The following is a 15,513-nucleotide window of genomic DNA, read 5'->3' as shown; positions in this document are numbered from 1 at the left end:
TTTGATCTGCATAAACAAAGCATTATGTTTCATCTTGGTCAGCTGCATTACTTCATCACATTTATCAAATAAAAATCTAGTCTCCTGAACGATAATGTTGGAATCGATCTTACCAGCCTCATCCAACTATGATCTTTTATCTCTTTGTAACCATTCAAAGCTATAGAGGTCCTTTCCAAATTAAAACAATTGCCCCTTTATTGTTCTTCTTATGTTAGTCACAGCTCTATTTTTTTGTCATTGCTAAGATCTTTATAGGCTCTGGTGCATTCTCATCATCAAACTCATCAAATGATATGCTCCCTGCATTAAAACATTATTTGATCATAGTATTTGATCACACTGTATTCCAATACAATATTGTCCATCTTTGTTTGGTATTATGTGATGCAAATTCAGGAATAGTGTATTTTCTCTTATTACCACTTCAAATGACAAAAATTCATATTTCAGACAAATAGAATGTCAGACTCAATAACTTCCAAAAATTCAGAATTGAAGGATAGCCATTCCCATTGTAGGGATGAAAGTGAGCACAATTAGACAGAAGCATATCAAAACAAAACAATTATCATCTTACTGAAAGGGATGTGATGATGATAGCAGACCAATTCCTTTGGCACATTTGAGCACCTGGTAGGAGCGGCTTTTGGAAACATCTCACTTGTACTCGGCACATGGAGGGATTAAAGCGAGCGCAGGAGGGCGAGAGAGAAATCAATGTCAAAGAAACATCGACTTGACAGTCTTAAGTTTAAATGGCAGGAACTCAACAACCATTCATATGAATTGAATACAACCATGTTAAATTCAATGACATAGCATAAAGCAAAACAAAAGCAGCAAGAGCATAGTCAAATTGCAAGCAACATTAATCTTTCCATACACACTGGCTGTTTTTTTGTTCATTGCATCCGGTCGATAAAAGCAGGCTGGGTCGAGAAGAGAAGTGTAATATAATAAATCAGGAAGGTAAACTATTCACTGATACTGGAGTCGCATTAAACAAGCTCCACCGCAAAGAAAGAATAACAATTGAATAATTAAATCAGGAAGATGCTTGTTATAACTCGAAATGCTTAGTAGGTATATTAGGACCAGTGATAGAGCACCAAGTTTGGTTGACATGCTACAAATAAATAAGAAAGAGCATAGGAAAGATTTTGAGATCCTGGTGTTGTGTCAGAATGCCAAAAGATATTCTGAAACCAAATTAGCCACAGCAATATAAGCATGAAAATGAAATGAGCCAGAGCAATTTAAGCATCATGGGTAGATTCATTCATGGAGCATCAAGTGGGGGATGGTCAGAATACTCGATCTATTTTTCTTCCCTAATTTACAGTAAATAAAATCCTTGGACTAGATTCAAGAATCAACTTCTACAAGTCAGGACTTGTGATCCATCTAATTACCTTCAATTTTGATTTTCACATTTCAATCTTTGGGTCACGAATACATGTACTTAAACATTAACAAGTTATAAAAAGGAAGAAAAAACACATGCAAATTAAGAGTAATGGTACATCTGAATTTTTTTGAGAAAAGTAAAGGTACATCAAAGTAAAGATTAGGTCCCCTTAGAATGTTTTGCTAAAACTTCTAAAAGTTTGTCAGTCAAAAGGTTTTCCATTTGACAGTGCTCTTATTTTACTCCTGAATAGGCGATGCTCTTATTTTAAGTTTCTTATATAAAACTTATTACAGTGATGCAACTAGTTGTTTATCCACAAAAGCACCTAGCTTACTGCAATTCTTCACTTTGAAAATTTTATCAATACCATATCCTTCAACCAAACTACAAATGCCTAAACATATGACTTCAAACTCACTTCGCATATTTCTTGAAAAATATATTGAAGCTTTTGTTTCTTTGTCATCAGTTAAACTTCTAGCCACTGATATTCTCTTAATATTTATATCCTTCAACCTAATGTGAAAGATTAAACACATTCTTTGCTTGTAAATGCTTTCTGCTCTGCTGTTAGATGTGAAATGGCGTGTCACACTGATGTGTCATTGTTGACAGGCATCATTGTTGACAGGCCACCTTCCGAGGCCTTGTCCAAGTCTTATTTTCTCAAAATTGTGTATATTTATCTTTCAGTCTTCTCTAAAATTTGTGTCACAACTATAACTTCTTACTTTGTGGACACCTTAATTGTCAATAGGCACATGACACTTCGGAATCTCATCTTCAGCATGCAATTCAATCTTAATTTATAACTCACTCATATCAATTCAACTAAATATAAGATCCACCAAGAAAAACTTGATATATGAACCAGAACCTCCACATTAGTAATTTAACAAGAAATTGAAGGTAGTTCCTGGGGATAGAAATATAGAAGTTGCCATGGAACACTTTCTTAGGATTTCGTGACTAATTAAAGAACTCGAACAAAACAGCTAACCACAATGAATTAACAAATAGGAAAAGAAACAAACAATAGCAGAAAGTGATCATACTGCCAAGGGATGTTCAATGATCGGAAGAGAAAAAGGACACTAGAGCTGTAAGGGAGCCCAAACCTTGAGTTCGCTGGTAATTCAAGGAAGCTTACATGAAAGCAATTTAAGAAATTGCTAGTAGAGTAGTTGGTGGTTTGCCCTTCTCTTTTCTTCTCAAATATTAAAAAGAAAAGAAAAGAAAAAAAGAGAAATTTTTAGTCAAACCAGATCTATCATCGAGCTAGTGGACCAGTCCCACCACAAACCAACACGCTTGTATTGCTCCCTTCCCTCCCTCCTGTTTCTTTTTTCCTCCATCTTTGTGCGTGTTGGTTCGTGGTTGGACTAGTTCACAGCTGAACTGGTACATGATCCAATCAATAATTTCCCAAGAAAAAGAGTTACTAGAAGAATAAAAATTTTAACATGTCATCATCCTCGGGAAATCAGCCTCACTACCAAAAGGAACAGAAAGAAAAAGACCACAAAAGGAAAAACTTTTTGACAATTGCCCCCATCATGGAAGAACATAAATCAGGCAAAACATAGCGGGGTTTGATAGTAAACGATGAATTTCCTAATACTACTGTAAACAATTTGATTGTAAACTAAATTCAGCTGACAGAAATCATCATGAGATCATCATATGCACTAGTACTCGGTGATGGTAGTAGCTACAAAAGACAACTGAATTCTCAAGTGTAAAACTAACTTTAAAACCAACGCAAATGGTGTGACAGAGCAAGAGGAGCAGATAGCCAACCTAATGCTCACCAACTCTAGCAACCACTCCATATTTATTAAACCAACCACTCAATGTTAAAGCAAAAGAAAAAATTTTATAAAAAAAATGAGGAAAATGTACAGCATCATGACTTGAGTGTCACAAACAGTAATAGAATGAATGAATAACAGAAGATGTGTCTAAAGAGAGAAAAACACCCAAACATCTATTTACAATCACAACCATCCCAAGTTAAAAACAGCAATCCTGAAATGATCAGCATATGAATCTCCCATTCATAAGTTTATAGCACAAAATAAAGCAAAAGATGCAGTCAAAACAAACGGCACTACCTTGAATAAATAAGACTAAGATAGAACCCCGAAAAAGAAATTCGAGAACTAAGAAGCAAGCATAACTTTTGCTAAGCAAATTTATCAAGTGCATGAATATCATCTCAATGGAAAGAACCAATAGGAAAGGATTGGAGACAATAAGAATACAAGCTCAGGCTTGGCACTGATTTTGGCAACATATTTATAGGCTGTTCGAGGTGACAATGGCTTTTATTATATACAACTAAAATGGAAACTCAAGCTTGTGCTAAATTCTTCCTTTATCATGTGGATGCTTGTATTAGTTATATCATTAATATCGTTCTTTATTTTGGACAATAAGTAAGGCTCTTATATCTACTCTATTTTATTAGTTGTTATCTATTACATATAACTAAAATAGAGCCTCAATTTGTACTAAGCTCTCCATTCACTCCCTGCATTGCATAGGTCACCATAATGACTTTAGAAGTTAAAAACCAATATGAGCTGTTATTTATCTAAATGATGTCATTAACTCAAGTAAATACTTCAGGAGAACACAAAATCTCTTGCATCAGTGCGAAACTCGAGATGGAACGTATCGGGATTTCAGCTAGGTCGAACTTCAAATGACAGGGTTGAGGGATAAATGGAACGGTTGCCACCCAAATAGTCCAGATATCTATTATCTATTACACATTTCCAAAATAGAGGCTTCAAATCCTTTCCGTATTCCACATGATCATCAATGATTATCAGTGACAAGAAGCAAAATTCAACAATAGTTGGAAAAGGGAAAAAACATACCCAGCTCCTCGTATGGACTATATGCTAGTATATAATTAGAATGGAGGCTCAGCTTGTGCCGAGCTTATATGAATTTTTGTCTTGGATAATAAATAGGGCTCTTATACGTACATTTCTGAACATATGGTGGAGAGAGTTGAACAGAAAATTATGCATGCTCCAAATGTAACATGTTTCAGGAGCACCTGATCAGAACACTTGGTTTAAAAGACTCATGTCCCTCTTCGCACTGGAGAGGTCGATTCAGAATAAGGAAATGCTGAGATAAAACCTAAATACCTGATGCTGGGATAAGGTTTTTGTCATCCAATTTCTAAAGTCAAACAGTCCATTTTTACACTTGTAAAGTCGAATTTGTTCCTTTGCAACCAAAAAATTCACATGCCAGCAAGATGTGAGCACCCATAAATGATATACACAACAATTTGTGGAGCTGCGCCAAATTTTTTTTCCCAGAAGGAAATCAAATGGCCACCATATGAGAAACAAATGTTGTAAACCATTAAAACATTCAGAGAGGTTGAGAAAGGAAAAGGGCCAGAGAAGCAACAAGAAAATAAAGTTCTCTGTCAAACCAAATTTTAGCACCTCCAGAACATATAAACCAAATGCCACTTTATCCTTCTCTTCCAACACAACAAAGATCCCCTCTATTATACTGACCAAACCAACCTTGTTACAAAAGTATTCAAGCTTAACAAACAAAAAGGTGGAAAACACATAAAAGCTATACAATCGAACACAAGGAAAACAGCACCTCCATCTTAATCCATGATAGATCACCATCATCATTTCAGACACTGCCAATGCCAACAGCCAACAAACAAATACTGGAGTTGACATACATAACTACCCCACAATGTGAACCCAACTGCTGTATCCACTAAACTGGGATGACATCGATCTTTGAAGTGTCCTCACATCTCAAAACTATTCCATCAAGGCTTGCTGGGAGTATACACTTCGCCCACTGGCATCCCGTGGAAAAGGGCTCCGAGGGAGGAACTATCATAAGCACGTTGTCATTCCTTTGGACAACCCCCATTACGCTAACAGTGCTGCCCTCTTTGATGTACCTACAGGTGAAAAGAAAAGGTAGTTAATTACAAGGTGCTAACAGCAAACTTCATTGACCAGTTCTCTTCCAAATTTCCTGCTTTATGCCAATCAGTCCACATGCTAGCCGACAGTGTGTACAGAAGGAAAATACATCAAAGTTTCTCCCCAAAAAAAGGAGGCATTATTCTATCATGCTTACAATATTTGGATATTTCTGGTAAAAAGCTTGCACAAGTCCAACAAAGAAAGAAAAGCAACAAATGCTTCTAACTTGACATGCCTATGACCAAAGATGAGTTTTAGATTACCCTTCTTTCAGGCGCATTACACGATCATCACTTGAAAGGTTCCTCTCCCGCAACCACCTGAGGAATTCAGGAGACAAATCTTTGTTGTTTGGGTTGATGTCAACAACAACGGACTCATCCACATATGGGGCAAGCCTTGCACCATAGCCTGTCTTGACCAAGGCTCTTAATCCGGATTGAAAATCAGATATGTAAAAGTCAACCACATGCCTCTGCCAAAGTTCCAGTTTTTGATGATGGAAAAGTCAGTTCAAGATCACCAAATTACCAGAAAATAAAAGAGCATTCGGGATGGTTGTAGTAAAGGCAAACTCAACAAGTATTCGGGAAGTCCAAGAAATGTGAATGATTTGATATCATAACAGCAGAGTTCCAGTGGCTTAAGTGCTCTTTGAATCATAATTCAAGTTAGTCTTAAACAAAGTTCAGCAATATAAGGGAGCTGCTTACCTCCAATGACCTCAGTCCCCAGGTAAAACGTCGGTGCCTGGAATTGGCAGCCTTCGAGTCCCAACCCCTGTATTCATATAAACTAGTAGATGTATACACACATCTAGGAACCTTCTGAAATGATGACTCCAGGGGGACATTTCCGCATGTAACAACCTGCAAGAAGCATGAGTCCATGTGAAAAACCAAAAAATAAGTGGCACTGACCATCAAAAATAGACAAGAAGATAGGACTAAAAGAATGTCTCTAATGAGACAAAGAGCTAGCCACTCTATTGAACTGAAAGGTAAACATAGTAAATAAATGAAAAAGTGAACTTGAGGCGAAAAGTAGTCATCTAGAATAATTTGTGGAAGATCTACGTGCCTGAATATCAAACCACAACACTTCAACTCAATGGCAAACAAGGAAAGCAGACAGTATGACTGTTAAACATATCAAAATTTCCATAGCTCTATATAATGAAAATCCATGACTGATACTCTATCACATAAACTTCCCAAAATTATGAGTTCATCTAATTTGATTGTCTATTATTGGAAGACATTAATTTGCTTTTCCATAATTCACCAAATTTAGATATCATCTTAACCAAGATACGTATAGAATTTCAAAAACAGGGCGAAGTGGAAAGTGTGAAATTAATTGGAAACCCCTGCATATGCTTTTTCATTTAAGGCATAGCTCATGTAAAACAACTAAATATTACGTATCTCTGTAACCTTAATTTCAAGATTATTCTCCTCCTCATGTTCTGAAAATATCCAGCAATGTTTTAAAAGAAGGTGCATACCCCAGAGACTTTAACATATTGACCATCTTTTGCAGTTCTAAGTTCAGCATCAGGATAGCGGCCAATGAATCCAATGATTGCTCTCCTTCCCCAACACCGATTCCAAATGAAAAGAGCAGCAACCGCACCAAATATAACCACAACAACGATGAGGAGAATGGCATTGTGAACAGCACCAAGAATGAAACCACCTGCAATAAACCCCATCACAAACAGCAGAACAACAGACCACAATATTGGCTTGGGCAAGCTCCCCTTGAATGAAGTTTCGACCTCCTGGCTGAGATTGGTGACAGCCTGGTTATGAGCAATGGAGATGCTATGTAACTTCATTGACCCAGTAGCATCCAGAGGACCAGATACTTTTCGAGGGGCGCCAGATGAATTGAGTGGCCCTGAAGAAATTGGTCCAGATGTGATTAGCCCCGTAGCAGGAAGAATTGGTGGAAGGGGGCCAGAATTTTGGCGAGCCATCGGGGTGACCCCTCCAGACTGAGGACCAGATGACTTCTTAATGGGATCTCCATGTCTGTTAAGTGGTCCAGAATTGGATTTTTGTCTGTTTGAGCCTCCAGTGACCGGGACTGCAGATGAAAGAGTACCAGAGGAGTAGCTAGAGCGACCAGGAGCATTAGGCATGATAGGTCCTGAGTGTGAAGCTGCACCACCAAATGATGTATTCCTTGAAGGAGCATTATTAAGTGGCCCAGATTTTCTTGACTTCTCCACATGAAGATCAAACATCTTTCCAAGCTCTCCAGACTTTTTAATATCTCCACCTGTGTATGGCATGGCTGTAGAGCTCATTGTTGGAGGCTTCTCCTTGGGTTGCTCTGGCCGGCCTGAAACATACAGGCCATTGCTGAGCTGATGCGATGGGAATCTGGAACCCATCAAGCTTTGTCAAATTTGCTCCACTAGATGTCAGCAGATGAAATGCCAAATATCTTCTGTAGTCCAAAGGATCAAAGTTGAGCTCTAGTATTCAATGACATTATTATCATGAGGCCGAATTTACAACCAAAGTACCATCTCACAGTATACTTCTCTTCAAGCACTTTGTAGGCAGAACCTGTGAACCATGTCAGATATCAATGAATTCACGTCCATGCAAGCAGAAAGCTAATATGAAATAAAGGGTTTGCAAAAGATTACTGAAAAGACATGAAACTGTGGAAATTAGTTTCACTCTAATTTCTATGCAATATGTACATATAGCATGGAAGCAAACTGCATCATAGTTATGGTGATGTTAACATCAAACCTCATTCAAGCAAATTTGTAGTTTCATGGATCATTGTTCACTGAAATTCCTTGGTGCTCCAATCTTTTTATAGTCAAAAAAAAAAATCCTTTCTCACAATTTCATCCTAATGATGGTAATGTTAACACAATGTCTCAAAACTTCCAAGTCTTTTTGTAGTATTTTTAGTAATAATTTGTGTTGTTAATTATAACTATATATGGCTATCAATCAAATCCTATATAGAATATGTTTTGATAACATTTATATGTTGCATCCTATTATTTTATTTCATATTATATTTATAATATAATTAGATAATTTATATTTGTTTATTATGGATTACAATGGGAATATTGCTCACCTGATTTGACCCCAAAAAAGCCGATAGAATGATAAAATTCCGATCCAGTCCAAGCTGAATGAAATTGGATTAGGTTGAGTTCAGCCTTTTAGCCCAATCCAAATATGGATTGGATTTAGGTTTTGCCTATCCTTGACCCAACCCGAGTCGCTTGCAGCCCTACACCTTCCTATATCCAGCAGGCATCATGGTGCTTAATCATATTCTGGTAAGATTTTATCTCCCTGGTTCAACAATATAGACTTCCCCACCTGTGTCAGCAAATTGAAACAAAGGCATCTTGTTGATTAAATATAACAGAAGATTAGACTAACTAAGGGTTCGAAGTTGCACATTGGTGAATTTTCTTTCCATTAGTCATTCATTTCTAAGAAAGGTGACCGATCTCATGATCAGGACTTGTGATATCTTATGTATTGAGGCAGGGATTGAAGCACAGTAGATGCACAAAAAATTAAATGGAAAATGCGATATGGTTCAGGTCAATTACACCATAGCAGGATTGTAACGCATATTACTGCAAAGAACTCCAATAAAAAAGATATTATTTAGATGGCAAGTTGCACCAATGTCAACCTACAACCATAGAAATGTAAACCCCGATCCCATGTTAAGATCAATGTCATACAAGTAGATATTTTGTTTACACTGAAAGCAGGTCATGTCCGACCAATAACACTAAAAACCATGCGGAATTATAGAAAATTAGACTATCTTTGACACCCGGAGTCTACACCTAATGTCAAGAAAAGGCACATTGTCAATTAACCCTTTATAGATTTGGTAATTCTCGAATCAAATAAGCACATATATAGGAAGAAGAAATGAAACCGATGTTCCAGCAATATATCTAACTAATCCAATGGTTTTTTCGGCAGAATGGATGAATTAATTACTCAAGGCGAGCATAAATACATCCATGAAAATCAGAAAATAAAATATTAAAAATTTGTTCCGAAAGATATATAGAAGAATCCCAATGAAGATCCAGTATGGTTAGTCACATAGCTCGCCATCAAGTCTGCATTGGATTAATTAACTAATTGAACGTCTTCGACATCTAGAAGTCAAGAGGAAGAAACAGGCTGCAAGGCAAGATATGCCCACCTATCTGTTTTTGCAAACTGTTTTCGACATCCAAATACTACAGAAACCTGAGAGCAGATCTATTAACATCAGTGAGAGAGTACCCAGAACCTCATCTCAAAAGTGAATATATTTTTTTGAAAAAGAAGCGCGTGCAAGGATGGAGATCCTGCCCGAAATTACCATTTTCCATCACCCACAGACCAGAAACTAGAACCCATATCACATCCTGGGAGAGCACAAAGACCCCAATCTCAAATCCAGCAAAAGAGGCCGAGATTTGAAACTAAGTTTAGGGAAAATCCTTATATATCACCAAGATCCATTACTCCAAGATTAAGAGCCGGATCTCTAATGGCGAGGCAAAAGTATTCACAATTTCTGGCACAACAACGAAAACCCCACAGACATAGTGATTACTCAACAAATATGGTTCAGGTCACAGATCTCAATTAGTAAGTCAAAAGATACAAAAATCCTCCCTCTTTTCCCCAATATTTTGGAGTGATGGGCAGCTGAAACAATAGAAACTGCAAGAACTCCGAAAGATCCGAACTTTTTTCCCACAAGTCGGTCACCAAAACCAGAACTCTAGATCCCATACTGCAAGGTACTAAATCGAGGGACAAAGTAACCCAACCCATTACATTCCATACTACCCTCTGAGAAAGGAACGACCTTTACCCATCTATGAATCCACACATATCCCTGCCTCCCAGATCCCAAATCCGGAAAGAAAGCAAGCCCACATTCCCACTCCCATCGAAGGAAGACCAAACGGCAGCGACCAAAACCACATAGAGCGATCCAAGTACCCCCAAAGACCGGACTTTTCCCTCCTTCCCCCTCCCGGATCTCAAACCAGAGGAAGGAGACAAGCCCACATTCCCATTCCCAAATGAAACGGACATGGTGGGATGGATCAGAGACCTAGATTCGAGATCCCAACCCCCACCAGGGAGGGAAACACAGAGAGAGAGAGAGGGGGGGGGGTGGCAGATCTCTCCGTACCTGTGTAAGCCGATAGGAGTCGAAAGATAGATGACTTGGAGGCGAATAGCGGGAATCAGGAGGAGGTCGGCGATGGGCTTAAGCTGCTAACAATCGCCATCGCTATCGCCAGAGAGAGAGAGAGAGAGAGAAAGTTGCCTGTTTCTACTGTGTGTTCTGTCTCCCACAAAAACCCCAGGGAAGAGCAAGGAAGATAAAAAACATAAAAAAGGGTAATAAGAGGGGAAAGAAAAGTAGAAACACACCTTCCACCTCCACCCTCTCTCTCTCCCCCCCCGCCGCTGCCCTTTTCTGATCTCCCCAAAGACCAAAATATCCCTAGGGTCTTGCTGCGATACTGTTTGAATCATACTATTTTCAGTCTTTATGGTTTCACTTTTATGTTATTACTTATTAATGATTCGAAATTTTATTGTCGATTTGTTTCTTTAAAAGATAATATGTATTATTGATTTGTGCAATTAAATCACTAAAACTATTAATAATAAGTTAACGGGCAACCTCGTGTGAACCAAGGAGTTCTCACTGTTAATATCCACTCCTTTCAAAGGAATTTTGCATATAAATGGACAAACATTAAAACGTTTGACCCTTCATTTCTATCTAAAGCTTCTAGAAAGTAATGTGATTTCATAATATAACTATGCAAAACTTTAATATTTTACGGTATCATCATCTATAGCTGTTAAAATTAATGGCTGTCATGCCACGATTCTAATAATGCGGTGACTAGCGCAAAACCTTCAGTTATTAATTTTTCTAATGCATTTCATAGTTGATCATGAATTTTCTGCTTTTTTAGTTACATCTCATACCTCGTAATTTTTTTAAAAAAAAAATATTTTTGTATAATTTTTTAATAAAAAATTATCAGGTCTCTGATTTCTAACTTAGCAACTCCATGATCAACCAAGTAGTCCAAGTGTTTGGCAACAAATACTGATATTTGCTGTGTTTTTGTTCTCCGGTGCAGGAACCGTCTCTGTTTAAATCTTAATGCTGGCTGGGATCTATTGGCCGAAGGAATTGTGAGGGAGAATCTCGCTTGGTTGTGGCAATGATGGTGTGAGTACTACACACTGCTTTTGGGTATGATGTCTGCATCTCTTTGGCCGCATATGGGCATGAAATCCACCCACAGGCGGTGAGGTGGCTCCAAAATGCCATTAGCTTGGTGCCATGATCACATGGTTGCAAGGGGTGGGCCAGCGAGCCCATTAGCTTTCTTGTTGGCACCTAATCAGTCATCTGGAATGGCCCACAGTTGAGAAGATCTATCTGTCTTTGTATTAAAGTAAAAACAAAACTTTATCCTGTCTTGTTTAAGGCAGCTTTAATCAAGAACTTGCACTGCACACATCAATTTGTATGGATTGGTACCAGGCAAAGTCCAACTACAGATTATGTTGTTTTTTTTTTTATATATAGAATATATAGCTATTTGATATTTGACCAAATTATCCTTTCTAGGGTTGCTTCCATAGAACGATTAGGGGATGATGCAATGATAAAGTCTGTCTAAATGGTCCCTAAACATTGATTCATGTGATTTCGAAACCAGAGAACATAGATTAGTCTTATACTATATTTGCAAGTTGGTAGAGGCACATAATTACTGAACACTATAACAAATTATTAATTTCTTTAAAAATTTGACTATATTTACAAGGGTTTCAAGGTTCACTCTATACCGCATTGTCTACATATGAACTAATTGTTTTCAATTTATTATCTAATTTTCACTGCACAAAACAAGCACCCCACAGAAAAAATCCATATAACTTGCCTCTTTGAAAATAGATTATTCCTATATGATTTTTTCTTAAACCATGAGGTCGATCGGGCAAACTTTAAGTTTTACTGGTTTGATTGCATGGAGTTTAATTATAAGAGCCAAACATATGCTGCACAATAGATTTTATTGAATCTATGCGCATGAATCCATTAGTAGCTATGAGTTGATTTATTGGTTTATCATGGACTTAATTCATCACAGATGAGATGGAGGAGTGATTAGCCAATAAAGTTTAAAAAAACAAGGGTGATTTGAGCAGTCTAACAAATCAACCGGCAAGGACTAATTAATCAAGGAATAAAACTGGTGGCCTTGTCATTTAATGGTCAACAAAGTTATTATTGCCCACCAACTGAAGTCTGAGCTGGCTTAGACATTACGTTAGGGAGCAAGCGGTCTGTTGGTCAGTTTTGCCCCCGCCTCATGTTTCCAGCTCTCATGCCGCCGTCTCTCCTCCGCGCCCCGATAACGACGTCCGAACAAAGGCGCGGTGCGAAACAGCCGTGCATTTAATAGTCCCCAATTCGTCCGATTAACCGGGATTCACGTGCTATGCGCGTGACGAAAAATATGGATGGCTGCGATCATATTGGGGAAAGCATTGATGGTTTTGATTCTACTTGATACGTGCACCCTCAATTTTGCTGCTGCTTTCCTCACGTTCCCTTTCTCGAACGATAGCGGTGATACATGTTCCAAACGCATGGTGTGGAAGAAAGATGGAGACCAACGAACAAATCCATGATCAAGAGTCTGAATGCAACATTAGAACAAACAAGTGAAACCATCAACAGACACGAAAGATTTGATTGCTTTTGGAGGGGGGGGGGAAACATAAAATGCAATTAATAATTTCTCCCTTCCTCAGAATTTTTCCTTATTTATCTTCACTCTATCTTTATGTTAAAATGCAACTATGACAAAAAAAATACCATGTTGAAGGTACTGAATGGCAAGCATTTTTGTTAATATGGAGCCCAGAAAAATACCAAATTGATTCACCAATTAAAAAGAAATTATTTATAAAATTTATACTAATTGGTCTTTGAAGTAAGTAGTTATTAGTTGTATCACTAACATTTATGCACAAGGAAGTAATAATTAGTTATGAGTTGTATCACTAACATTTATGCTCATTGGATTGGTGAATGTGATCGATTTAGATGTTGCATTTATCTTGTATCATGTGAAGCAATCAGGCTACCAAAATAAACAAAATAAAATTAACAGTATATTGAGGTTTTTAAGGGTTCTTTAATTCACCCAACTTGGTTAATGGTGGACTTTTAAGAAACTTTTGGACTTATGTAACAAAAAAAAAAAAGAAAAAGAAGAAGAAGAACCTTTTTGACTGGAAGTAGGCACATGATAATTCACCTATAACAAGGTAATAATACATTATAATAATTTAATGAAACAAGATACAAAATTAGTGTTACTCCACGAACTCAAATTTCGTTTCTGCCTCCATGGAGGCGCACTTCGGTTAACTTATCTTTGATTTTGAGCAAAGATGGCAAAATTTGACCCATCCTGCCAATATGCACAAACCTATCCCATACAAATAGAATTGGACGGGGCTTTTTGTAAATTGGAACGATTCATGGCTAATGTGATATTGACATGATTTTAAATGGGTGGGTTTGGACATTTAACCCTGTAGGGATGATCTGATTTGAAATCAACTAGATCCTGATCTTAACATAGTTGATAGTTTCTATTTTTTCTTATATTTCAATTCAATTTTTTTTTAGAAAAAAGAAAATAAATCATGATGATAGGTGGCCCATGAGATTTTAGGACATGTAATTATATTTTAGCTAATTTTAGCCTTATATAGTTCACAATTATCATATATTGTGATGACTTGTAAAAATATATATATAGTCTCATATTTGTTGTGTGCTAGATAAATATTGGATACTTAGGATTTCTTTCTTGATTAATTATAATTGCTGCATTGCCATCATATCATCTATTGAATTCTTTACATGTACGTACAATTATTTCATAGCCACATAGTTGTTTTTTAATTAGGGTTTTAGCCATGAGTATAAGAGAATCAGCCAAGCTAACTAAAATTTTTTGATAGATATAATTGATGGAATTACAAATAGAGTTGGCCTTACAAATTCCCTTATAGGTGAAGGGAGCGGCTATATTGGAGGGCAGGGGAGGATGATACTACGATTAGCATCCAATGAGAGGTTCTGGCATAAATAAATAAATAGGCAGAGAGGTTCTGGCATACGTATGAATGGGAAAAGAAAACAACCTTCAGCAAAAACCAATGAGAAATGAGTCAAGAACCGAACGTTTCTATGGGAAAAGTTGTCCTGGCGACTTGGATTCATGAGATGCTCCAAAACCACTCTGGTGCCTTTTGGGGCGACTTGATGTGAACGCCCAACCTAGAGATAAAGGCAAAGGGGGGGGGGGGGCTTTTTTAGAGATCTTCTCGGCACAAGAGCTTTCACCAGAGAACCACCCTCGTCGAGAGGATTTTTAGGTGAGATTCCATGGCAGTTCCCAACTTGCTTTCCATCACGTTTCTCGGGAGGTGTCATCCATAGAAAAAATAGACTATATATATATGTTAGTTTAGGTCTCTTCGACAAGGCTGGGCAGTTGGGGTGAGAGAAATGGACGTAACAACGAGGCTTGAGGGGAGAAGGTACAAATGGTGTGGCCACCGCCCCCCCCCCCCCCCCCCCCTTTTTTTTTTTTTTTTTGTTCATTAAGTTGCGGAATATCCCTCTTTATTATTCTATTGGCTAATTAAACAACTTCAACATTTTTTTTTTTAATTTTGATGTGGAAGATTTCTTGGTTCAGAAGAAAGTGAGAGTGATTTTGTCATTATAGTTAATTAGCGACAAGCGATGGGTTTGGTAAAGCCATACGTAACATTTACTTTAGACTTTCTAACAATGTGATGGATCCTACTAACAACCTAGCTAGTTAAATGCTAGGGAACAGGGAGGCTTGCTGCTTACAAAAAGCTCCCTAATTTTATTCGAAGTGGTCCCTGTAAACCCGACAAGTAATCAAGAATATAACTTCACTTTCAAAAGCATACAAATATAGACGCCAAAATAGAGCAA

At 37.5% G+C, this 15,513-nt stretch overlaps 1 protein-coding gene across 1 annotated transcript; it reads right to left on the bottom strand.

The window, feature by feature from the left end:
• Positions 1-4,899: 4,899 nt before the first annotated feature.
• On the bottom strand, positions 4,900-10,787 carry LOC105039321 (uncharacterized membrane protein At1g16860). Its single transcript, XM_010915437.4, has 6 exons — positions 10,615-10,787; positions 8,518-8,768; positions 6,911-7,982; positions 6,117-6,272; positions 5,667-5,878; positions 4,900-5,375 (listed from the first exon to the last, which is right to left on the bottom strand). The coding sequence occupies exons 3-6, from the start codon at positions 7,802-7,804 to the stop codon at positions 5,183-5,185; spliced, it is 1,455 nt and encodes a 484-aa protein (XP_010913739.1). The 5' UTR covers positions 7,805-7,982; positions 8,518-8,768; positions 10,615-10,787; the 3' UTR covers positions 4,900-5,182.
• Between the last annotated feature and the right edge of the window lie 4,726 nt (positions 10,788-15,513).

The sequence above is a fragment of the Elaeis guineensis genome, chromosome 1, assembly GCF_000442705.2.
Source record: "Elaeis guineensis isolate ETL-2024a chromosome 1, EG11, whole genome shotgun sequence".
In the NCBI taxonomy this organism is placed as follows: Eukaryota; Viridiplantae; Streptophyta; class Magnoliopsida; order Arecales; family Arecaceae; genus Elaeis; species Elaeis guineensis.
The sequence above is the reverse complement of the archived record's forward strand: the minus strand, read 5'-3'. Positions and strand labels throughout refer to the sequence as shown.

Excerpts from the sequence above, each read along its gene's own strand:
- LOC105039321 (XM_010915437.4), bottom strand. The coding sequence starts at position 7,804 with ATGGGTTCCAGATTCCCATCGCATCAGCTCAGCAATGGCCTGTATGTT. Across the intron at positions 6,273-6,910 it reads AATATGTTAAAGTCTCTGGG|GTTGTTACATGCGGAAATGT; the intron begins GTATGCACCTTC and ends TGCTTCTTGCAG. Across the intron at positions 5,376-5,666 it reads GTAATGCGCCTGAAAGAAGG|GTACATCAAAGAGGGCAGCA; the intron begins GTAATCTAAAAC and ends TTTCACCTGTAG.